The following is a 24,677-nucleotide window of genomic DNA, read 5'->3' as shown; positions in this document are numbered from 1 at the left end:
GAGCCAAGTCTAAGAACAGCCCCACATCCAGAGGGCCAGCAATGAGCTCCCTTCCCTTCCTCTTGGCTACACGATGAGGCTTCAGTGGAACAGCGTCAGAGAAATTTCCAGCACAAATATATTTTCCATAGAGAGGAAAACTTACAAAAAGAGAAACAGAACAATCCCCCAAGAGTCTGACTGCGGCTGCTGCGTGTGAACTGGTTTATGCTAACGAAGCAACTAGCAGTTACGCCTCATGCAGCAAAATACCCAGGGGTCAAGAAATACGAGGCTAATCAAGGTTTATTTGAAAATAATATTAAATTCTATTCGTTTATTCTTGGATATCGGTTTATCATGTAGTAACCTGTTCACACAACAAAAAACTATGGAAGGCAGACGGCCGGCGACTCTCTGGAGCCTGCAGCAAGTACCGATGGCGAGGACTGGGGAGGAACGGTGACGCGGGGCATGCGCCGGCTCTGTTCACTTCTCTCCAGTGGTGAGTAGTCCAGGCTGGGGTTCGGGGGCTCCTGTAAGCCCGAACCTTTGGAGCCAGGTGAAGCCGGAGAAGGAGGGGACAGAGGGGCTCTGGGCAGGATACGAGCATCTGCCATGATTACTTTCTCCACTTGTATCGTCCAAATCCTGGTCCTCAGCCCTGCCCTCCCCCGTACCACCCGACCCCACATTTGCTTGCAGCTTCCAAACCACTCTGATCCGACAGCTTTATGTTTTCGGCTCTCAGGTCCTGTGACCCATTTCCCCCAGCCAGGCACGAAGCCCCTGGAGGCCAGGCTTTCTCTCCACCCCTCCAGGATCTCGCCCAGGCTCCAGAATGGTGCCAGTGAAGCCTCCCTATGCAATGTGCACCAGCCTAAGGCTGATGATGTGCAAGTGGGGGTCCCAAGGCCCAACCCAGGAGAGAAGTCGGCAAGGGCTTGGGGGTACCGTGCAACCCTCCTCTCACCCTCGCCAAGGCCATTCCTCCTTCAGAGGGTAAAGCTAACCACACCTCACCCCCAGTCTTGGTCCTGCCTCGAGGGTGAATGAAGAGCATCCCAGAGGCCACCAGGGTGTCCCAGTGCCAGGCTGGGGGGAGTCAGCGCTCAAGGGTGAGGCCGCTTATCTGTACTGAGCACCAGCTATGGGCCACTGGGCCAGGCGCTTTGTAGATAACTTCTTTTCCAACTCCGAAGGTCTTAGTGCTAAGGAAGTGGAGGCTTGGAGAAGCAAATTCACTTCCTTCTGGTCATTGAGCTAGAAGGTAACCAAGCTGCTTTTGAATCTATGCCTATCCTGTCTCCCAAGGCTCTCAGATCCAGAAAGGCGCTCCGGAGAGAATGTGTTCCAGGGCCTGACAGTAGACAGGTAAAGTATTAGTGCTGTTTTTCAGAAGACCCAGGGAACTTGTGAGACACACACAGAGAGAAAGAGAGAGATGGGTGGTGGTACTGAAGGTCTGGGAAGAATTTCCTACTCTTGTTTCTACCACCTGAACCCTAGAGTAGACGGGACTGAACCCCAGATACAAAGGGTTCCCCAAGACTTTGACAAACCAAGGTTGGGGGGGGTGGCCAAGGGCTGGCAGAGGCAGCCTAAACCACATCCCAGAGCACCAGAGCCTCAGATCTTTCTAGAAAGGATCCCAGACCACACCAGTGGCCAGGGCCTCTGGGGGTCAGCTCATCCATCCCTCTCCTCTCTACGGTGAGGAATTTGAGGGGCAGTGTGGCCAGCCGCTCTCTCCCCAATGCCTGTGTCTCTCCTATACACAGCCCCCGAGGGCCCAGAAACCACCAACCCCTGCCTGCTGTCCACGGCAGGGCTCACAGCAGGGCCTGATCCAACAGAGGGCCATCCAGCTCCCCACAGGGAGCGAGACCCTCGCGGCCACCGCGTGGGGAGGGCCTCCGAGGAGGCTGCCTGCCCAGGGCTTCCTGTCCGGGCTGGTGAGGGCCCCACTAGGGCAGCGCTCCGCTGAACGTCATGATGGGCAGGCAGAGGAGGGAGCAGAGGTCGGGCGTGGCCTGGGCTGGCGGGTCGGGGGACCTCTGGGGTTGGGGGTGGACGCTGCTCTTCTCTGGCTTGTAGCAAGGTGAGACCTCACACCTGTGGGGCGGGCGGGAGTAAGGGCAGGCCCCCCCCCCATCCCTGCAGCTCCTTCCGGGGTTCTAGGGGGTGGCGCAGAGGCGGGCCCCTTCCCGGGGCCCCCATTCCTACCGGACCACGCTCTGTAGGATCTTCCTCTCGTCCTGGTCCAGGCACACGGCGAAGGGGCAGCCGTTGGAGCCGATGATCTGCACCTTGTCCACTTTGATCTGCGACGTGCTTATCTGGAAGCGAGGCCCCCATCAGCCCCGATCGCCAGTCCTTGGCGGCTCTCTCCCTCAGGCCACCCCAGCAGCAGCTCTCCGGGGCTGACGGCCAGCTCGGGCAAGGGTCCGGCAGCCTGCATGAGGCCCTGCCTCCTCTCCGGCCTCCATCCTCCCCGAGTCCGCAAGCAACAAGTGCCCCCAGGAGAAGGCCCACGGCCCCACTGTGAGGCCCCGGGTCCCAGACACGGAGCCGTTCTCCCGGCACCCAGGGCTCCCCCGGCGCCCACCAGAGCCTTTGCACGCGGACACATCCGCCCCGAGGGCACCCCACAGCGTGCGCACCCCAAACCGCACCCCCAGCTTGCCTCTCGTCCCCACCCACCTGCACCCGTGCATGCGCACACGCAGGCGCCCACCCGCGCCAGGGTCTCCCGAAGGCACGCGGCGGAGAGAGGGGCGTCCTTACCTGGTTGAAGCCCTTCTTGGACTTGGGGTTCTGCCTTTTCACCACCTCTGTCAGGTTTAGCGTCAGGGCCTCCATGCTGGAGTCTGAGGGGCAGGGGCGGCTCAGGCCAGGCTCAGGGCCCCTCCCCGCCGCCGCCTGTGCCCCGCCGCCCACTCACCTAGCTCCTCCTGCTTGCGGCAGGCCTTGCTCAGATTCACGGAGGTGCACACCTTCTCCATGTTACTCCAGCGGCTTCGTCCGCTGATGGCCCCCTGGAAAGGCAGCCGAGCCCAAAGGTCTCAGCCGGACGCCCCCGGGCCCACCAGCCACAGGGGGCGGCCTGCAGGGGGCGCTCCCCGGAAAACTCTTGCGCGCTCGCTTCTGCACCAAGAGCCCTCCAACCCCCGACCGCCTGTATAGACCTTGATGACTCCGGAGAGGAGCGTTTGGCTGTTGGCCTGGTCCCTGGATCAGAGGGCACGAGAGCTCGGAGCACCCACGCCCTCTGGTGGGTTCATGGGCGCCCCCTCCCACCCCCGACCCACAAATCCCTTCTGACACGGCCCCACCTCCCGTGCACCCAGCCAGGCACGCCAGCTGCGTGGAACCTGGGCTCTCCCTCGCTGTGCCTCTGGACACCTCACCCTTGCCCCTCACCCTCAGCCCTGCAGCCAGGCCCTAACACTTCACAGGAGCTGCTGAGCACATCCAGGTCGGGGGAGAGCACACTGGGGGCGGGGGGCGGGGGTGGCTTTGGAGGCGGAAGGGGAGAAGGATGTCCACTCCCTCCCCTTCTGTCCAGGGGAGCCTGCTGCAGCCTCCCAGCTGAAAGACGGGGGCCGGGGAACACAGGGGGTGACTCTGGGTGAGGGCGGGTCAGGAGCAGGCCCCAGAGGGACACGGGCCCCAACAGCGGCCTCACCTTGCTGTACATAATCTGTAGTGTTAGAGGGACGGCCTCGCGGTCACCATCGATGCCCAGACGCTTGCTGCCAGGACCTGTGCCACACGGACAGACCTTCACTGCCTCTCGTTTCCCGTACCCCTCCCAGACCCCAGGGCCCCACCTCCTGGGCCCCATGCCTCGCCCCCCCCCCCCGGGGGCTCAGGCAACACCCACCGGAAGCCTTGATGGCCCGCGTGGCGGCAGAGTGACCCAGCTCCAGGGAGTGGATGAAGATCTCTGTCATCTTCTCCCCGGTGATGAAGGTCAGCTGCAGAGAACAAGGGCCGGCATCAGAGGCTGGTTGGCTGTGGGGTCAGGGTGGGGGTGGGGTCCGTAGCGGCGGGGGCAGCGGGGGGATGTCCTCACCTCCGTCTGATAGACCTGCAGCAGCACCGGCCGGGCAGCGAAGCGACAGTAGTAAAGCAGCATGTCCGCCAGGATGGGCAGCGGGGCCGCGGAATCTTCCAGCGGCCGGGACTCTGCCTGCAGAGACTGCTGAGGGTGGGTGGTGGAGCCCGGTCAGAGGGACCGGTGGCCCGCCAGCGAGCGAGGGAGCAAGGGAACGTGAGGGCAAGACACACGGACACACACACACACACACACACACACACACACACACGGAGACAGAGGCAGGTGGAGCCAGGGAAAGAGTGGTGGGATCAAAGCAGGACACAGAATGGTCGGGGGAGGACCCACAGCGCAGCCTCCAGAGCCCCCTCACCTGACCCCAGGGCCACCGGGGAGGGCCCTGGCCAAACTGGACAAAGCCAGGAGGCGAGGAAGGGGGTGAAGCCTAAGGCCCCCTGGACCCTTCTGGGACCACCCTCTCACTGCCTTCAATTTGGGCTCAGTCGAGCTTCTCATCCCCGGTCCTCCATGGAGGCCTCAAGCGGGATCCCCCAAAACCAGGGCCTCCGAGCAGTGCTGTGTGACTGCAGCCAGTGCCCCTCTGCCCCCCGTGGGGGCCGCTTACCTGGCACAGGACTTCGGGGGGCAGGTGCATGAGGCCCAGCACGTTGCGCTCATACCAGGGGTCAAGCATGCCGAGGTAGTGGGAGATGTCGTTGGTGCTCTCCACCTCCTGGGGTAAGGGCGGTGAATCACTCTAGCCCCCAGGGCCCCGGATGGCATCTGCAGCCCCAACCACAGCTCCGCCCAGCCCCAAGAGAAGTCTGAGAATTTTTAGCCCATGCCACACAGCAAAGCGCCACTCCCACGTGCAGGACAGGGGTTGCTTCCAGGAGTGAGGCTCAGGCAGGACGAGGCGCGCCCTGGACACCCTGACTGCTGTGGGCGACTTCTCACCAGCCCCCTTTGGGTCACTGAGCCTGCAGGTGCCCAACCTGTGCTCCCACTGCATGTGGCCGGGGCTGGGCGCATACCGCAGGGCTGGGGTGCCTCGGGGAGTCTGTGGGGAGTGGGGGCATCTGGCTGGCAGGGGCGGGGCAGGCGCTGGAGCTGGTCCCATGGCTTCGCTTCACGGGCACGTAGAAGAACTGAAGCTTGAAGAACCGTGTGAGGAGCGGGCGGTTGTTTTCCAGCTGCCTGGTGAGAACAAGGCGAGGAGAAGAGAGTGGTCTCTCTCGGACCCTCAGCCCACAGCCCCCGCCCCGGGCAGAGCGAGGCCCCCATTCCGGCTCCTACCGCAGGTTGCTGTACGCCCGAGCCACCTTCCCCGAAATGCGATCCGAGCCGAAGACCACGACGCGAAGCGTGGAAGCCTTGGGGTCTTCGTCCCCACTCAGGAAGGGGCGGCGGCGCTGGGGGCGCGAGGCGGGGGCCAGGAGCCAGCCGGGCAGCTGGGCGCTGAGCTTGGCCTGGGGCAGGGAGCGGGAGCGCTGGGCCCGCGTGGGCGGCAGCACCGGGCTGTCCAGGGGGCTGCAGAGGCTGCCCGCACGGCGCAGCGGCAGCGCCGTGTTTGAGCCGCCCTCTGGGCCCCGGGAGTCCCTCCGCAGCACCAGCTGGCTGGTGCTCTTGAAGAGTTTGTAGATCCTGTTAAACTTCTGCCCCGGCCTGCGGTGGCCCCGGCACTCCTGGCTGCCCGGCCTCTTGGGCCACTCGGAGGAGCTCTCCTCACTGTCCTCCACGTAGCCACTGTCCACGCCGTCCGAGAGGCCCGAGACAAAGGACGTCAACAGCTGGCGGGAGAGGGTGGGCTCTGAGGCCTGGGACGAGGCAAGGGACAGGGTGGAGTCGTGGAAGACCGACGAGCTGGTGGAGAGCAGTGAGTCTCTCTGCGCACAATGCCCATCCGTTTCCAAGTCCTCCTCCTCTTCCTCCTCCTCCTCCTCCTCATCCCCCAGGATCCCTGGCTGGAGCAGCTCCTGTTCCTTGAGCAGGATTTCCTGTAGGATGTCTGCAGAGAAGCCAGGGGAGGCACCGTCTGGGTGTCTGGGTCCTTGAAACCCCTCTTGCACCCCCTCGGGAGGGGCGACAAGCTCAGACAGACTGGCCCGGAGGAGGAGGAGAGGACAGAAGGAGGGTGAACTGCAGCCCAGGACTCAAGCACCTCCCCCTGCTCTGCTTAGAGCCTGCTCAGGCGGCAGGTGGCAGGACCAGGAAGCAGCCCGGGGTGGGGGTGGGGGGTGCCACGAAGGCCCCAGCCGGCTGCTTACCGAAGCTGTCCTGGTTCCAGCTGTACGTGTGACACCTGGCCACAGGGATGGGAATGGTGCGGAGCTGGCCAGGTTTGGCAGTGTCTGCAAGAACAGGGGGACGGGAGGTGAGGGCTGCAAGGGGCTCACAGAAGAAACCAGCAGTGGCCACACAGCTGGACTGGCCAAGGCTGAGTGGGAAGCTGGCTGGCCCCCAGCTAGCACCTTCTTTCCGCCCTCGGGGGTGGCGGAGCACCTGGATGACGAGAGCCTGGGTCCCCCATGGGCTGTGTGGGGCAGAACCACTGGCCGACTTGGACTGCTCACCTGGGGGCTGGCACGGGCCCTGGGGAAAATGCACCACGCTCTCCCAAGAGCCTCACCTAAGACGCCGGGAAAGCCAGCTTTCTCTCCCACCGCCTGCAGCCTGGTCCTGAGCCACTGCCGGGCCTCGGCTGCGTCCCCGATGCCAGAAGCCAGCTCCTGAGCTTCCACAGTCTCCGTGAAGATGTCTTCGAGCTCGGCCAGGCTCTTGGACTAAAACCGCAGGAGGAAACAGGCTTGCCCCCCGAACCAAGGCTTAGCTGCCTGACTTCTCGAGCTCCTAGGGTCTTTCTTATGGCGGCCGTGGCCCATCTCCTCCCCTGCCTCGGCACCCACCTCCCCCCAACACCTGGCTGGGGAGCCAGGCCTCCTCCCCGGGCCCCTCTTCTCAGGAAGTGGTCACAAGAGAAAGGCCCAGAGCCAGGGCACTGCCGAGCTGGGGGGGTGTGCTTCACAGCTCCCCACTGCGGCCCAGAGAGGGGAGGGGGCTGTCCAGGGCCACACGGTGGACCCGTCACAGACCTAGGAGTAGCAGCCTGTTCCCAGCCCACCCAGCCCGTGCCATCCTCCGAGGCTCGTGCCTAGCCCCCTGTCCAGGCTGCCACCCACCTCTGTCGGGACCCAGCGCGACAGAAACCTCTCAGTGCGGCCAGCCCTCCAGCCACTGCCCTGCCGTGTCAGCCAGGGTGATGCTGAGGCCCGGGGCCCCAAGCACGTACCTGCAGCCTGCCGTGCAAACTCGGGAGGTCACAGTGGGCCCCGAAGGTGGCCTGGAAGGCATGCAGGAGCAGGGTGGTGTAGGCGCCGTGGGGCGAGTGCCCGGGCGTGCTCAGCTTGTTGGCCACAGCGAGGAACTCGGCCTGCACCTCCAACGGGTTCAGCAACAGCACGGTGCTGGGGACACAGAGGGCGGGCTCTGGGTGGGTGGGGAGGGCGCAGCCGCACCCCTCACGTCTGGTGCCCTGGCAGAGCTGCTGGGCCCCACCACGGCCTCCAGAGCACGCAGGCGGCAGCTGAGGCCAGGGGAGAGGCAGGGGGCTGGCTCAAGGGTCCCAGTTCCAAGGGCAAAGCTTATGGTCCACTCCCGAGGATTTTTCAGGCAGTGTTGTCAAAGGACTTTTGAAAGTGGGACTTCATTTTTACAAAAGAAATTTCACCTTAATTTTTATATCAACATTTTTCCTACAGGATATCAGAATGGAATGAAGGAGGACTCACGGGGACTGCTGTCTTAGGGGGGATGACTTCGAGCCAGGGGCTCATTCTGCAGGCTGGCCTGGAAGTTCAGGCTAGGGGTCAAGGCTGCCTGTGAGTCTGCAGCTCACAGGGGACCCCTTTTCTAACTCCCGAAAGCCCCTCACCCCAGCTTGCACAGGGCTGGGAGCGGAGTGTGTGCCCAGCCCCCTCTGCCTCTCCTCTCCTGGACCCTACACTCCCTCTCCGGGCCAGCCTTTTCGTTCTGTTCATTATGGAAAACCTCAGACAGACCCAAACGTTAAGAGAATCGTGAACCCCCCAAGGTGTTGATGGCTCAGTTAACAGTTAATCACACATGACTGTTCTCACTTCGCCCACATCAGCCCTCCGTCGCTGTATTTTCTCGAAGCGTGTTCGAGACATCACATATCCCAGCTGTAGAGGCTTTGGTGTGAGCCGCCTGCACTGCCCCCTCCCCCAGGTTCCTTCCCGCCTGCCTCTGTGGATGGCTGCCCCGGGTCGGGGCCCCCTGCCCCTGACGGGACAGAATCCCCATTGTTTAGGGGAGAAACTAATGTTGATTTCTCTGTTTGTCAGAAAAAGGGGAGAGGCCTGCACAGGTGGTCCCTGCCTGAGCCAGTCTCCTTCACTGACTGCTTGCTCACTCCTTCCACACACACACGTGTGTGTGTGTGTGTGTGTGTGTGTGTGTGTGTGTGTACAGTAGGCTTTCACATAAAATGCACTGTTTAGGGGCGCCTGGCTGGCTCAGTTGGTGGAGCATGACCTCTTGATCTCAGGGTCATGAGTTCGAGCCCCACAGAACTCGTGCATAGAGATTACTTAAAAAAATAATAATAATAGGGGCGCCTGGGTGGCTCAGTCGTTAAGCGTCTGCCTTCGGCTCAGGGTGTGATCCTGGTGTTCTGGGATCGAGCCCCACATCGGGCTCCTCCTCAGGGAGCCTGCTTCTTCCTCTCCCACTCCCCCTGCTTGTGTCCCTCTCTCGCTGGCTGTCTCTGTCAAATAAATAAATAAAATCTTTAAAAAATAATAATAATAAAAAAATAAAATGAAATAAAATAAAATACATTTTTTACTGTAGGTCCTCATCAAAAAAAAGTTTGGAAAATGCTACTTTAGTAACAGGCAGAAAGCACATGGGCTTTTGAGTAAGACCGAGGCTTAAATCCCGGCTCAGACGCTTACTAGCTGTGTGACCTTTGGGAAGTAACACTTGGCCTCTCTGACCTCCAGTTTCCCCATCTGAAAAGTGGGGGCAAGGTGAGGTCATGTGTGCCCAGGACCTGGCACGATCGGTGCAGGTGGTGTTTAACGTTTGTTTTGTTTTTTAAGTCTCAGAGCCGTTTAGAACTCGGAGGAAAACCCCTCAGCCCAGAGAAACAACCTTATGTACAAAGCATCGGCCGACTATTCTAAGGCATTCCTGGTCCTCTCCAAGGCTGTTGGTGGCTGGGGGTGGGAGTGCAGTGATGGAGGGAAAGCCAGATGCACGGGGCTGCGGGTAGGGGGATGGCGTGGGGATGGGGGACCCCGTGGGAGCACTCACACGGTGGAGCTTCGGTGACTTCTAATGGGCAGGCCCTGCTCGGCCCTCACCAGTCGCTGGTAGGTGATTCCTGTTGCCAAAAAAATGAGAGTTGGTAGGTTTACTGCTGCTTCGATAGTCATGGCCTCAGGCCTTGCAGTGGCCTCACACCGGCCAGGCCAGCGAGGCTGGGGGCCCCCCCCCGGGATGAGGCTCAGGCCCCATGCAGCTCCGCTCCCCAAAGACAATGGGTGCGGCACCTGAGGCTTTGAGGCGGCCGGCCTGAGGCTGCCCAGGAGGTCCCTGGCCCTCTCGAGGCCCAGGGGCTCCCCCGAGGGTGCCTCTGCCCGGCTTCCCACGGGCTCTCGGGGCAGCTCGGCCTCCCTGCTGCTGTCCCTCCGAGGTTGAGCCCTGCCTCTGCCCCCAGGTCACCCCCCCTCAGCCTTTTTCTCCAGCCTTGAAGAAACCAAACCAGCCAAAAGTCTCTCCCTTGCTCCTGCAACCTGACCCAGGTCTGTGGCTGGAAAACAGACTGTGCATAGTAAGGATTCAGTTGTGCGCCCACCACAGTGAGATTAAACAACACCTGGCCCTCTTCACAGACAAGGGCAGCAGAAGCAGGGGCTGGGATTTGGGGGCAGGCAGGGGTCCCTGTCGGGAGGCAAGGCTGCCCTGGAATGGGTGTGAGTTGGGAGCAGGAAGGCGATCACCTCTGATAAGGGCAAAGCCACGACTGACAAACTGGGGTCAGAGACAGCAGCAAACAGAAACGCCATAATTTTTGTTCGGTCAATGGCAAAAAAAAAACCCCCCAAAACAAACAAAAAAACCCCACAAAACCAGGTTATGCTGTTCTCATTTAGGACCTCATTGCTTTGATTTGGGGGCCTTTTGCTTGATGTTTCTCTTATGTAAATGTCACACGTTTAGAAGTTAATGTTATGTCTATTTTGATAGGAAAGTCCCCGAAACTGGCTACCGCTACCAGGACCTGGGACGCCACCTGGTGGCCACTCACGTGCATGACAGAGACAAGCTCCCCTTCCCGCTAGTGAAATACTGTGGTGCAGACTTCGCTCACCCAGTCTTCTCCTGACCCTTCTGCCCATGGGATGGCCTCCAGCTCTGCAGAGCCACCAGGCCTGGGGGGAGTGAAGCGAGACCTTGCCACCCCCGCTCCTTCACTGCTCTGCCCACGGTCACCACGACAGGACCAGTCCCGCTCTGCCCATCCACCCAACACACCCATCCCCCTTCTTTACCAAAGGAGCCCTGGGCACTGGGTGATAGGTCACATTTCTCAACCTTCCTTGCAGGTATCGGGTGGGGCTTCTGGAAGACCCCTTTCTGCAACCCCCACTTTCCTCCTTTCTGTTAACTGGAATAGGGCCATGATGGCCGGAGCTCCTGCAGCCATTAGATCACCAAGTGGCATTGAGGACAATGTATCCTGCTAAGGATGGTGGAGCAGAAAGAAAGCAGAAGCCTGGTCTAGAATGTTTGTGGGACCCCTGTGCCAACCCTGGACTGCCTTCCACTGGAATTTTCTTTTTTAATATAAGGAAAAAAATAAACCCCTATGAGTTTCCACCAGTGTTATACTGGGGTTTCTGTTATGGGCAGCCCGCTTACTTCTGACTCATCCCACCCTGTGATTTCTGGAACAGCAGCTCCCCACTCCTTTCCCTACATCTCCCCCTGTGACTCCGTGATACAATACATACATATGTGGTCATAATGTCCTCTTTCAGTTCCAGGATCCTATCCAGGGTCCCACATTGCATGGACTTATTTCTCCTTAGCCTCTTCCGCCTGTAACACTTCCTCAGTCTGTCCCGGTCTTCCGTGATCTTGACCCAAGAGTCCTGACTGGCTACGACAGATTGTCCCTCGATTTGGGATGTCTCCTGTCATCCCAGGATTGGAGTGAGGCAAGAATCTTTGACAGGAACACCAGAGAAGTGGTGTTGCGTCCCTCCTAACTACTGTTTTTCAATCATAAAAATCTCTTTCATTGATGTTGTGCCATCCAATACTCAAATTTTTAAATGTTCTCTGTATTTTTTTTTTTTGACAGACCACTTTTGGTCAATTATAATTTCAATTATAATGTTTTCTCCTGCTACCTGCGTCCCTCACTTTGGGTTCTTATCAAAGTGAGACCCACAACCGGCATCTGAAATGGGGGTAGTCTACGGGACCGAGCTCTTAACCCGCGGGGTCTGCGTTAACTCCGGGCAGTTGGGGTCAGAACTGAACTGGGTCTTGGGACATTCAACTGGTGTCTGGAGAGCTGGAGAATTCATGTTTGTTTGAGGTGGGGGAGACCTACGCATTTGGTGTGGGAGCGTTCTTGGAGGAAAACCCCCATCTGCTAGTCAATGATATTTGACTTTCCTTCAAGGGATCTACACCTTTTATTCCATAATCCGACACCAAAAAAAGTATGAAATGCAAATGTCTCTGGTCACTAATGTCCCAAGACAACCTTATGGCCACTGAAGAATATTCAGAATTCACTTGCCACCAGCTGATGGGCCAAAGTGACAGAATCCAGGTTTGCACCTGAAGGTCAAAGGGTTGAAGGCACCAAGTGAAAGGAAAAGCGGCCGAGATTGCCCAGGGAGGAACGTGCTTACAAAACGGCAGCTGGGACAGCCCGGGGTTTTCCCGTCACACACAACTCCTGGCCTCTGTCTCTTGGCAGAAAGAGCTTTATGCAAATGTGAGAATAGGTTTCTGGAGTCAAAGGATATAGCTTTTGGGAATCAAACAGACATAGGATCAAGGGGTGGAGCTCTTGTCAGCTCTGTGAGCGCGAGTAAGCTACTTACCCGCCCAGCCTTCGGGTTCACCCTCTGGAAGATGGGAATAAACTACATACCCAAGGGGGTGTTCTGAGGACGGAGGAGACCAACCCTTAGCAGTGGCCAGCGCACAGGAAGCTCATGGGGGAGGCAAGCATCATCATCGTCGTCCTCACCAGCAATTCCAGCCCTACTTGTCACAGGGAGCTTATGTAACCTGTCCGAGGTCATCGGCTAGGAAGTGACTAAGCAGAGGTATACCAAGGCCCGTGTTCCTTCTCTCACACCTGACTTCCTAGCGCAGGCAAGACACATTGAACTTCTCTGAGTCTCGGTTTTCTCATGTGTGAAATGGGAAGAATGTTGCTTTTCCTTCTGCTCCACAGGGCCGTGGTCTGGGGGAGGTGCCATCAGTGTGTGCTTTGGAAACTGTCCCGCGACTCACGGATGGTGCCCGCTGTCGTCCCTCACGATTACGGATACATTCTCTGCAGGCAAGTACTGTGGTCTACACAGCCGGGCGGGGGCTTGGAGTAAATACCCAACAAACATGTGGGCTGAACGCGAGAGGGTTGTGGTGGGCGGGAGCTGGCAGCACCGACGGGAGGCTTCCTGCCACCCCCAGACGAGAGGCGGTGGGCCACCCTACTGGGGTGGAGTCAGGAAGAAGGGGGAGGCCCGAACGCTTGATAACCTGCCCACTTCCTCTGCCCACCCGGCCACATCAAAGCGGGATAAACTGTTTCACTCGTTGCCATGGCAACCGGCTCCCTAAGGCTCCATGGGTGGAGGGCCCTTGCTAGGACCTGTCTCTTTGACTACCACTGCCCCATCCATCAGCAACATGAGAGCCACGGGGGCCAGCGTCAGCCTTCACAGTGCTCCAAGAGCGAGGCATTATTATACTCCCATTTTACAGATGAGGAACAAAAGCTCCTATAAGTTAAATAACTGTCTGCCACCATGGCCCCATACCAAGTACTGGTAACCACTATGTGATTCAGCCTCGGCTTCTCCTCTGAGAGTTCAGTCCATGGCCTCCATTCCAGCCTCCGCCCCACTGCCTCCCTCAGCAGGGAGAACTGGGGACGGGGACACTGTGCAAGAAGGCAAAAATATTCGCACGTGCCGTAACAAAAGCTTGCTACGGCCCTCTCAACAAGGCCACTTTGGGATCACGTAGGAGAGGGTAATTTAGTTTAATTTACTAGTCGCCACTGACGAGGGCTGAGGTTCTGTGAAGGGAGAGGGGAACCCACGAGTGTGAGACGATTGAATAGATTTTTGTTCGGTAGAAAAGCGCACCCCACAGTTTATGGCGTTATCTCCCTCTACGATAGTAACTAATTTCGTATCTAATTCTGCAATCTTACTCTGGTTTATCGAGAAACTTCTTTCAGGCTCTCATACCCCCCTTCAACCCAGCTCTGCCATCTTGCGGGTTCCCTCCGTAATGAGCTTGGTGTCTTTGATGAAGGCTGGCTACGTGTTTGTACATGTTAGGGCTTTTTTAACTGTTTGAAAATGACTCTGACGTGTGAAAGAGTCCACGATTCCCTATTTCGGTTCTGCTTTCCCTGGAAGAGGACGCGTTCCTAGCACAGGCAGCCTGGCCAGCGCCGCCCTCTCCACACAAGCGTTGGCCTTCTCCCCCATCACTGGGACATCTGAGGCATCATACGGTCCCCCAGGCAATGTCAAGGGGGAAGGCGCCCAGCAGGGAGTGACCGGGCTTCCTGGGGTCCTCTGCTCTGAGTCCAAGAACCCTCATCCCATCTCCAGCTCCCACTGCTGCTCTGTTAGAACCCCGCCATCTCAGTGTCAGGCCCTCACCCTCCACAGCCCGCCCTCCATGCCACACCTGCTCACTGGGCTGCCCAGAAGAGAGTCCCTGCTCAGCTGCCCCCCGCCCCAATATCTCCAGGCATTGCGTGCATTCAGTGGAGAAGAGCCAGCTGGTTCTACCTGACATTGAGAAGCCGTGTCCCTGCGTGCAGTTGACGGCCTCCCCCAGCCCTACATCTCCCGTACCCATTTCAAAGGAAAAAAGAATCACTTAGATCTTTGATTATCCACTGAAGGCCCTGCCAAGACATTTGCAGTTTGAATCCTTTCCATCTACATTATAGAAGGGAAGAAAACCTTCGTCTTCTTGTTAAAGGAATTCTGTCACCATCAAGAAGCCCAGACGCGATGCTGATCTGTTGGTTTCGGGGAGCAATTGGAGGAAGGAAGGGAATGGAAGAGATTAACCCTGAACTGGCTTGTTCACTTAGGGTGCCTTGCAAAGTTAGACTGGCAAACTGTCTATTCATCACATGCCTGAGCACCCCTCCTCGTCCAGCACCTTCTCCGCAGGGCCTCCCTGGTTTCTAAATTCCTCCACCCAAGTCTCTACCACGCAGCGAGGTCCCAGGAACAGCTGGGCTTTGGGGCCAGCCAACCCTAACCTGTGCCGGCTCTGCGCCTTTGTAACCGCAGACGGCTGATTGGTTGGGCAGACAGATCAGCGGATTGGTTGGCAGGAGACAGATAAGCTGATTGGTTGGGAGAAGACAGATCCATGGATTGGCTGGGAGGAGACAAATATGCTGATGGTTGGGAGGAGAGAGCTAGGCCGACTGTTTGGGGGAAGTCAGTTCAGCTGATTGGCTGAGGAGACAGCTCAGCTGATTGGCTGCGAGGAGACAGCTCAGCTGATTGGTTAGGGGCAGACAAATCAGATGACTGGGGAAGGAAATCAGGAATCCCTGCAAAGGAATTCACACACAAAGGTTCAGTCCTGAGCTCTCGAGGGTTCCAGGAATTGTGTGGGAATAAGATTTGGTATTCCTGTCCTGTGTGTGTTCAGTGTGTATGATGAGAACTAAATGCTGTGGGCATTGAACAGGGTCTGATACATATATAAATTTAAAAGAAAAAAAAAAACAAAAATGAGATTATAATATACATAGTATTTGGGTGAACTGCTTTTTAACTCAACAAGTGACTGGACATCTTTTGCCCTCAGTAACTCTGTATCTACATCTTTACTGATCGAATAGCTACATAAAACCTTTAAATTTTACGCTGTCAAATCTGTCAGCCTTATCTTTTATCATGTTTGCCTGGGGGGTGCTGTTTGGTATCTCTTCTCCACTCTGGGTGGTTCATGTAACCGACTTTTCTTCTATTACATTCATGGTCTCGTTTTCCACACTTCAGCTTTTAATCTAGCTGAAATTTTATTTTATGTTTGAGATAGAACTCTTAATTTTTTTTTTTTTTTTTGTGCTAGAACTGTAACTCAGTTTTAATGGTCTGTCAACGGTCCTGATACCATTTATCAAATGACCGATTTGATTCATCGCTGGTTTCAGGATGCCACTTTGTCATATAACAAGTCTGTATATATTTAGCCAGTTTCTAGCCATTCTATGTTGTTCCATTGTCTTATCTCTTCTTATACCAACAGTGCAGGATTTTAATACCCATAGCCTTATAGTTAGAGTTACAACCTTCAAAGACCTAGTATGGGAAATACCCCCTTCTTCTACTGTAAGAATCCATCAATACATACATGATAAATACATACGGAAATGCTACCGGAGAGCATGTATTCTTTCAGATAGACTTTATCTATTTTGGTAAATTTTTAAAAAGATATGGTTGGTATTTTTTTTTTTTATCACAGTTGTATTTATTTCCATAACACCTGCTGCTACTACAATTTTGATTCCTGCCAACACGTCTCCTAAGTTACTTGTCCTTCAGCTAAGTTTGTTTCTCTATGTAGGTAACTCACATCTCTCGTACTTTTTTTATATATTTAGTTGCTATTATAATTTTTCTCCCCCTCACTATGTTCTCTTACTGGTTAATGCCATTAGCTACTTGTTTGCTAGTTCTGTCAGTTCTTTGGGTGACTCTCTTAGTCTTGACAGACAAGCAACTGTTCGATCTGTGCATAATTAAAATGTTACCTTCTCCAGAAAAAGAAATATTCTTTATTTTTGCCTTTTTGCATAGGCAAAATAGGTATAAGCACAAAGAGGAAGGTTATTGACTTAAATGGAAATGCGTCTAGCATTTCACTGTGGGCTGTTACCTCCTTAAGAATCCTTCCAGGTGTTAATAGTTTCCATAGATTAGAGGGGTTTTGAATATTAGGAATGGATGTTGAATTTTATCAAATATGTTAGGAGCACCTATCAGAATGTTTACATGACATTATTCCTTTGAGCTACTGACCTTGATGAATTACTCTATCAGGCCACCTGGCAGTAAATCTTACCTGCTTAGGTTTTCTCTTGCTCTAGAACAGTTTGCTAGGCCCTCATTTTCGTGTTTATTCGAGCACTGCGATTTTTCAAGAACTCCTCCTCTTCAGACCCCACGTGTGGAAACTTGGCCCCAAGCCCTTGTCCACAACTGTCATGGCGCCCATCAACCTGTCCATTCCTAGAGAAGGTCACTCCCCTGACCAGAACTGAATCGATCCACACGTGCATTTCCCTATTTGCTCCTGAGGCAAAGAGGACAAGCAAGGGCCTCTTGTCAGTATTGTGGGGGCCTCTCTGTCTGACCTGGGCAGTCTCGGAGACCCTCTGGCAAGCCAGAGCACAAGCACAGACCATGTAGTGGGGTCTCCTTGCCTTGAAGCCCTGCTCAGTGTCCCCTAAGAATTCCTCCTTGAGTTACCGCCTGTGTGCACTGCTGTCAGCGATCAGATGCTGTGTGTGCCATGAAGGCCCCATGCACCTGCCACGCCAACACTCACCTGGGGCCTTGAGTTCAGCATCGATGAAGGTGAGCAGCTCCTGGTAGATGCTGCAGTAGGGAACAGGCCAGGTGAGGAACCGGTGGTAGGTTCTGGCTGCTTTCAGAAGGAGATCCGAATCGGGTGGGAAGTGTGGCGTCTGGATGGAAAGGGAGCAGCAAGCAGAGAGATCTGGGTGAGAGAAAGCTCACTGATATTCTAGAACAGACCCTGCTCCTTTCTGGAATGTTCCACAGAAGGCACTCTGTTCCTGGCAGCAGTACATCCCGGGACAAGGTCAGAAAGAACCGGAAGTTACTCACCAGGAGTGAGTTACAGATGGGCAATATGGCACCTGGGGGCCCCTCTACCGTAAGGGCCACGTTTTCACCATACATAATGCCCAATACATGACAGCACCTCTCTGAAGAGCTGTCACCCGGGAGGTCAGCCTAATGGTGCCACTGCTGCCACTCATTTGGGGGAACGGTCTTCAATGCCTGAACCACCTGTATTTACATATCCCCATTTGAAGCAAAAGTTTATGCTTGGAAATGGATTGGCTCCCACGTATGTGCGGTGATTTGATGCCACCGGTCTGGTGAAGACGGGATGCTCACACCAGGTGAACTGACTACTGGGGTACAGAATGGGGTGGACCGAAAATCTCCCAGCAGCATCTGCGTCTCGGCTCGTGAACAGGCTGTGGATGGCAGCAGGCCCTCCACGGGAGTGCAGACGTTCCAGACACCACGGCGTCTGCATGGAGTTCTAGAAGCCTCTCACGGTGGCCGCTCAGAAGCCATCAGAGGGTTGACACCCGTTTCAAGGTCCCCACTTGACAGCTTTCCTCTCTGTGTTGTCTCCGGAGCTGTGAGGCCGTCCCTCCCTCGCCCCTCCCGCCTCCCCCAGCCGGCTGGCGCTGGAACTTACACAGAGGACAGTGGAGTAGAAGAGCAGGGCCAGGGGGGCGAGAAGGTCATAGGTGCCCTTCTCCTGGACCTGCGGACGGGACAGAAGAGGAACATGAGGGTCATCACAGGTGCAGAACAGAGCAGTGCTTTCTCGTCCTGTCCTTTCTTTTCTTTCTTTCTTACAGGAAAAGTAATGTAACCAAAAGACAAAAATTTGGGAAATACAAGTTAAAAAAAAAAAAAAAAAGCACTCACAATATCCCCCCTCCAAATGCAACCACAGCTAATGTCACGACGATTCTCCTAACACCATTTTTCTCTATGTACTTTCCTCTGCAAACATGTAAATCATAGTGTGTATATTTCTACTCCTCGTGCTTTTTACCTATTATTATTATTACAAATGAATTTCTGGGGGCGCCTGGGTGGCTCAGTCATTGGGCGGCTGCCTTCGGCTCAGGGCGTGATCCCTGGGTCCTGGGATCGAGCCCCACATCAGGCTCCTCCTCTGGGAGCCTGCTTCTTCCTCTCCTGCTCCCCCTGCTTGTGTTCCCTCTCTCGCTGGCTGTCTCTTTCTGTGTCAAATAAATAAATAAAATCTTTAAAAAAAAACCAAAAAACAAAAAAACAAATGAATTTCTGTTTTGCTACGTCATCCCTAAGACCACCTCCCCTGCTCCGCTCCTAGTTATGCATTTCCTTTTTCTTTTTTTTTAAGATTTTATTTATTTGTTTGACAGAGACAGCCAGCGAGAGAGGGAACACAAGCAGGGGGAGTGGGAGAGGGAGAAGCAGGCTCATAGCAGAGCAGGGAGCCCGAGGCAGGGCTCGATGCCAGGACCCTGGGATCATGACCTGAGCAGAAGGCAGACATTTAACTGACTGCCCACGCGCCCCTGTTGTGTGTTTTCTAATTTTATAGATTTTTTTCTTGATGTCCCAATATTAGAAGTGCTCAGTTTTTTTCCTTGTGGATTTTTGCTTAGGCATGCAAGCAGCATGTAAATATTCACATATATTTTTTGTTCTTTTCTCTGAAGCTTCGGTTTCTTAAATGTAAATCTTTAATCCACTTAGAATTCCATCTGCTGTATGGTATGTGCTAAGAAGCTCACTCCGAATTTTTCCAAATGGTTAGTCGATTTTCACTAAACCATTTAATAAATCTTAATGCAATTTTTTTCTGTACCTTAAAATTTGTTTATGCCTTTGGGTAACGCCCATCTTTTTATTACCTGCATAATATTTCTTCTGCTAGACCTCCAGCGTTTATTAGCTTCATTTTGGACATTGGAGATTATCTTCTTGCTGTTTTAAATCCTTCTGCAATGCACATTACTTTGTGCACGTTACTTTTTTCTATAATTTGGACTGTTTCTCTAGGTTTGAGTTCAAGAATTCGGATCAACGGATCAAAGACTATAAACGTATTTCTGATCTTTGAAGGGCATTCCCAAGTTGCTTTCCAGAAGGACTGTGCCAATTTTAATATGCCGTACATACGAAAGCACGGGTTTCACTCTACCCTACCCTGCATTGCTCGTTATAATTTTTTTGCTAATTTGCTAGGCAAAGACTGTCTCATTATGGTTTTAATTTGCATTTGTTTTATTGTCACCGAGGCAACGTTTTTTACATATTTGTTTCCAAGGTCTACATATTCTTTGGTACATCAACTTTTTGACCCACCCGCCACCCTACATACACACGTGACTTAGAATTCTCCGGTCAACGCGCTCAAGGTCTCAGCCCCTTCTGGAACTCGTGGGCGTTGAAGGAGCAGAGAAAGCCCCACCATCTGTGTTGCGCTCTGCCGGCTCAAACTGAGAATTCTCCTTCTCTTTACCCTGAACCATGTGTCTGACACACCCGCTGCTCAGGCCCTTCTGCAAACCCTCCCCGGTTTTACACGGCAGTTGAGGGTTGCGTTTATAAGTTAAATACCCCAAAGGTGGTTTAGCTCTTCTGAGTTGGTCTGCTTGTGATCAGGGTTTAACAGCACCAGGTAAATGGTGGTGCCAGAGCTGGGACCTTGGGTGTCTTGATAAACCAAGACTTCCAGGGGACGGCTGAGAAAGTCGTATGTCTTCCAACTCAGTCATGTATTTAAAAAAAGGAAAACGAAACAAAACAAAAAAAACACTTAAGAAGAGAATTCTTCATAAAAGAGACAGGATCCTCTTTAGGGACTCCTAGCTGTTCTGGAAGCCCAGCCCAGCTGAGCCTTAAACACACCCCTCTTCTTAGTCATAAAAGCCTATTTATTATGGACCTGCTGTTAGACAGGGTCTCGCCGTTTAATCAGTTTTCTCTTCTGCGTGTACTTTCAGGCATCTTTTCATGGAAAGGAAGTCAGGGGAGCTTCCTCCCTCCTTTCTAGTCAATACCTGGACTCACAAGCAATGTCTGTCTTTTTTTTTTTTTTTTAAGATTTTATTTATTTATTTGACAGAGAGAGCAAGAGAGCACAAGCAGGAGGAAGAGCAGAGGGAGCGGGAGAAGCAGCTCCCCACCGAACAGGGAGCCCAACTCAGGGCTTGATCCCAGGACCCTGGGATCATGACCTGAGCCGAAGCAGACGCTTAACCATCTGAGCCACCCAGGCCCCCCAAGCAATATCTGTCTTAAGAAACAGCTGAAATGGGGCACCTGGGTGGCTCGGTTGGTAGTGCGACCGACTCTTGATTTCAGCTCAGGTCACGATCTCAGTGTGGTGAGATCAAGCCCTGCCTCAGGCTCGTGCCTGGAGCCTGCTTAAGATTCTCTTTCTTCCTCTCCCTCTGCCCCTAACCTGCTTGTATTTGCCCACACACACACTCTCTCTCTCTCAAAAATAAAAAATAATAAAAAAATTTTAAAAAGCAGCTCGAACTCAGAACCCCAGGTCATGAATCTCACAAATCCTCACCTTGTTACTGAAAGGACCACAAGCCCTTCCCAGAAAACCTCAATGCAGAAAAGTCGGGGGTTCCCGGTGCCTTTGCCAAGCCCCCCAGAGCCGATACTCCGTGGGGACCGTTCCCCCTGTGTCTCTGATGCCCGGCCAGCGCTCACCTCTCGGGTTTTCTGCAGGATCTGCTCCAGGAGGATGAGGAAGTGGCCCGGGTCCCTGCTGACCAGCTCTTGCAGGCTCCAGCAGTTCAGACACAGGCCAGCTGGAAAGGCAGAGAGAGGCAAGAGTTCAGCTCAGGTCTGGAGAGCAGTGGGAATCCCCGGGGGGGGCACTGCACGGGGGCACGCCTGGCTAAGTCTGAGAAAACGCTGGATCGACAGTCAACTCTGTCACGCCTCACCGAGACAAGTGTCTTCGTCCTGCAAGAGACACAGAGGCCAGCCGGGATCCCCTATAGGCCACGATGCTGCGGCTCTTGCCCCTGGAAAGCTGCCATTCTTCCACAGCCTCCCTGCCCCGGTTTCCTGCAGGGGGTGCTGGAATCTGCAAGGGGCAGGGAAGGAGGGCAGAAGCAGAGGGTTCTGGAACAAGGAGAAGAGGAGCCGCGGCAAGCTCCACCGCCGGAAGCAAGAGTGAGGCTCTGATGGCCAGGGGGCTTCCCAGGACTGCTTGGCAGGGGAGCCCAGGAAGGGGGAAGCTACATCCCCTTATCTTCTGAAAGCCAGAGTGGGCACCTTGTCATTCTGTAACTTCCCCACACCTCCTTACTGTATTGGTCTCTGTTTCCCCTGCAGTCAGCAAGGGTAAACCCCTAGAAATTAAAGGGGTGGTCATGGGGGCCCCTGCGCGCGTGAGTGTCTGTGTGCATAGTGGAGATCAGAGCAGGGCGAGGGAGGAACCATCCATGAGTTTCACGGAGCTTGATCTCCGGTGCCTTCTGGTGCACGGGCTCCTTCCAAGGTTGGGGAGACCCTAATAGCGTTTTCATGTGGACACAGGATTTTGTAAAATTGGCCAAAGTCAGATATTTTTGTCTTCTTTTACTTACTTCTTTCACTCCCCCACTCCATTCTATATGCTTTGGCTCCGTCACACCTTAGGTAGGAAGCAAACTACCATTTACTGACCACCTACTGTGTGCCGATAAGGTGCTAGTCTCTTGCATACACTCTGGTCCACTGAGCCTCCCATCCTCCCTTTAGGAAGTGGCTCCTGTTGTCGCTACTCTCACTTTATGGACCAGGCAGTTGGGGTCCTGAGAGGTTAAGCAACTTGCCTGAGGTGATAGCAGCCAGTGAGAGGCAGTTTTAATCCAGATCTATTTAATGCCAAAGACCAAGGAAAGCCTCTCAGAGGAGGGGACACTTGGGCTGAGACCTGGATGAGAAGAAGAAGCCAGCTACCTGACATTCTGAGGGAAGAGTTCCAGGCAGCAAGTGCAAAGGTCCTGAGGTAGGGGAGGGAACAGTTCCAGGCAGCAAGTGCAAAGGTCCTGAGGTAGGAAGAAACCAGGGAAGGGACCAGGTATGTTCAAGGAGCAGTGGCCACTATCTCATGGGGTAGTTAGAGAGACAAGTGAGATATGGGATGTGAACAATCTTAGAAGTACTAGAAATTATTACAAGTAGGCATCAGTCTTCAGGGGTACAACTGCCCCAGACTGCAGATAAGCCCGTCTCTCAGTCCTGGGAAACAGGTAACATGGAAGCCTCCTGCTCCTTAAAGCTCGGATGAGATTCCCCCTTGTCCTACAGGGAAAAAGGAAATGGGGCTCTGGAAGGAACCAGAAACCGACTAAACGGAATTCTGGGGCGAGCCAGCTACGAATTCCTAGCTGTTTCTTTTGGAATCAGAGGTTTTTCTAAGCAGGACCGATACCTTCTTCAAGGAGCTGTGCTTCTGGCACATGCAGAGAAAACAAGATACAGACAGCCCTGAGGAGGAGGAGGAAAATATCAGGGGAGGACAGACAGACTGCCATATACTGAGGGCTGCTGGGCCGAGCACAGGCCCACGGGAGGTCCGTGGGCTTGCAAAGTCACACACACGGGGCTGGATCCAGAACGTGCCGGCTTCTGTAAGCACTCCAGTGCTCACCGTAGCCCCTGGGGCTTTCTTGGGCCCCGCCAGCCCCACCCCTGCCCCCCAGACCTACCTGACCAGGAGCTGGAGCAGCGGCTGAGGCTGAGCCCATGCAGGCAGCGCTCCAGGGCATGCTGGATGCGGTCCTCCGTGCACGTCGTGGCCCCTGGCTGCATCCTGAGTCATCGCCTGCACGGGGCACAGACACCAGTCAGCCAGGAGAGCCCCAGGCTGGGGGAGCAAATGGCCTACGGAGCAGACGGCAGAGTCGATGGGCACTCGTGGCCCAGCTCCATCAGCCCTGCCATAGCTCCACTGCCCAGGGCATAGCATGGAGGCGGGGAGCTTCCAGTCACTGCGGCCCAAGGGCACAGCGATGCAGGCAGCGAGGGGCGGGGCTGCTGCAAGGCCCCTGTCCGCCTGCCCCACTGGACAGTGACAAGTGTCCCCATGAGTGCCCGGGAGGAGCCGGACCCCAGTGGGCAGGAGGACTCATGGAGAAAAATCAGAATCACTTGGGGAGGGGGCTTTTTCTGTGTTCCCCCAGGCCCCGGGGACGAGCAAGGAGAAGGCTGCCCAACCTCAGTTTCTTTCTCTGCAAAATGGGCATACCAAGGCGCCGACCCTAGAGGACCGTTGGGAAGAAGGCCACAGCGGGTGCGCCCGGCGTGCTCTCGAGACACAAAAGCCATCCTGCACGGGCTTTGGCACACGCCCACTTTCCCGCATTCACCCCTTCCAGGCAGACCCCGTGGCTGGAGAGGAGCCGAGGAAGCCGCGGTCCAGCTCTGTGGGACTGGGGACGGACCAGGAAACCACAAGCAGAAGCACGGAGCTCAGAGCTGAGCCATGCAAACGACATGCAAAACTGCGAAATCCGAACGCGGACCCAGCTGCATGACTGGAACCCTCGGCTGCGGGGGCCCCACGTAGGAAAATCTTCACACTTCCCCAGTCCGGGAGGAACCACACGCCAGAGGAAACATCAGCCCTCTGTGAGCTGTCCAGCGTCTCCCCATCTCAGCGATGTCCCCGGTGGGCTCTGCTCCCCGACGTCCGACACAGACACTGAACAGTCTAACAGACCAAGAAAGAGGTCATCGCAGAAGGTGATGCTGTGAGGATAGTTGGTGTTGAGGGCAGGCCAAATGGGGAGCCCATGCTAGGTTGTCGGGAAGCCTCCCCGAAGGGACCCTGAAGCTGGACAAGGAAGCGAGAAGTGAGGGGAAGAACATTCCAGAAAGAAGAGACAGCATGTGCAAAAGTCTGGGTGCAGGGATGAGCCTGCCAAGGACAGAGACACTCGAACGGAGGGCCAGGTCCCCCACCTCCTGGCTGTTGAGGTGGCAGACTGAGCTCAGAAAAACCTCTTACTGGGGATTCAGGACCATGCATGCTGGGTGTTTCCGTGAGCAGCATCCGGCAGCCCAAAGATGTCCCTGGGCCGTTCAAGGGCAACCTTCCCAGTCACCTTTGGGCCTTTTGTCTGCGGACTCCTGCACGGGTAGCCAGGCAATAAGTCCACTGCCATTGAGCCAGACTGGGCAGATTGCAAGCTTCCCGGCCCCTGCCTCGCCTGCCATGGGTGTGTGCGGACTGGGAACAGACCCTTGTGATGAGGCCACAGCCTTCTGCCTCCAGTGCAGCCCCAATACAAGACCCTCTCCAGCTCAGTCCTACCCAGACTCAGGGCCACCAGTACCTGTAGTGGGAGCTGGAAGCTCAGGCACCTTCGAAAGGATGAGTCTGGGGCCTGGATGGTTGGCCCAGATGGCATCACGGACCCTCTGCCCCGCAGGCTGATTTCTCCCCGTGCACCCCAGGTGGGTTCTTGGAAGGAGCTCAGAGGTTGTCCCCCCCCTCTGCCCCCACCTCAAGTCCCGCGTTT

General features: G+C 55.3%; 1 protein-coding gene across 2 annotated transcripts in view; it reads right to left on the bottom strand.

Annotated features, from left to right (window-relative positions):
• Window positions 1-267: 267 nt before the first annotated feature.
• PIK3R5 (phosphoinositide-3-kinase regulatory subunit 5) overlaps window positions 268-24,677 on the bottom strand; it is a 63,312-nt gene continuing 38,902 nt past the window's right edge. Inside the window, exons 2-19 of one of the 2 annotated variants that reach the window (XM_026520972.4) lie at window positions 22,863-22,978; window positions 20,869-20,969; window positions 17,834-17,902; window positions 16,922-17,060; window positions 9,377-9,446; window positions 7,329-7,503; window positions 6,669-6,822; window positions 6,307-6,390; window positions 5,336-6,047; window positions 5,074-5,236; window positions 4,665-4,772; window positions 4,058-4,186; window positions 3,866-3,959; window positions 3,668-3,744; window positions 2,924-3,017; window positions 2,767-2,849; window positions 2,206-2,318; window positions 268-2,094 (exon numbers count right to left, since the gene is read on the bottom strand). In XM_026520972.4, the coding sequence (XP_026376757.2) occupies window positions 1,947-2,094; window positions 2,206-2,318; window positions 2,767-2,849; window positions 2,924-3,017; window positions 3,668-3,744; window positions 3,866-3,959; window positions 4,058-4,186; window positions 4,665-4,772; window positions 5,074-5,236; window positions 5,336-6,047; window positions 6,307-6,390; window positions 6,669-6,822; window positions 7,329-7,503; window positions 9,377-9,446; window positions 16,922-17,060; window positions 17,834-17,902; window positions 20,869-20,969; window positions 22,863-22,965 (2,616 nt within the window). In that variant the 5' untranslated portion in view covers window positions 22,966-22,978 and the 3' untranslated portion in view covers window positions 268-1,946. The remainder of the gene's footprint in view (window positions 2,095-2,205; window positions 2,319-2,766; window positions 2,850-2,923; window positions 3,018-3,667; window positions 3,745-3,865; window positions 3,960-4,057; window positions 4,187-4,664; window positions 4,773-5,073; window positions 5,237-5,335; window positions 6,048-6,306; window positions 6,391-6,668; window positions 6,823-7,328; window positions 7,504-9,376; window positions 9,447-16,921; window positions 17,061-17,833; window positions 17,903-20,868; window positions 20,970-22,862; window positions 22,979-24,677) is intronic. The other variant, XM_057311323.1, reaches the window with a different exon arrangement.

Source organism: Ursus arctos, unplaced genomic scaffold, assembly GCF_023065955.2.
Source record: "Ursus arctos isolate Adak ecotype North America unplaced genomic scaffold, UrsArc2.0 scaffold_14, whole genome shotgun sequence".
NCBI lineage: Eukaryota > Metazoa > Chordata > Mammalia > Carnivora > Ursidae > Ursus > Ursus arctos.
The sequence above is the reverse complement of the archived record's forward strand: the minus strand, read 5'-3'. Positions and strand labels throughout refer to the sequence as shown.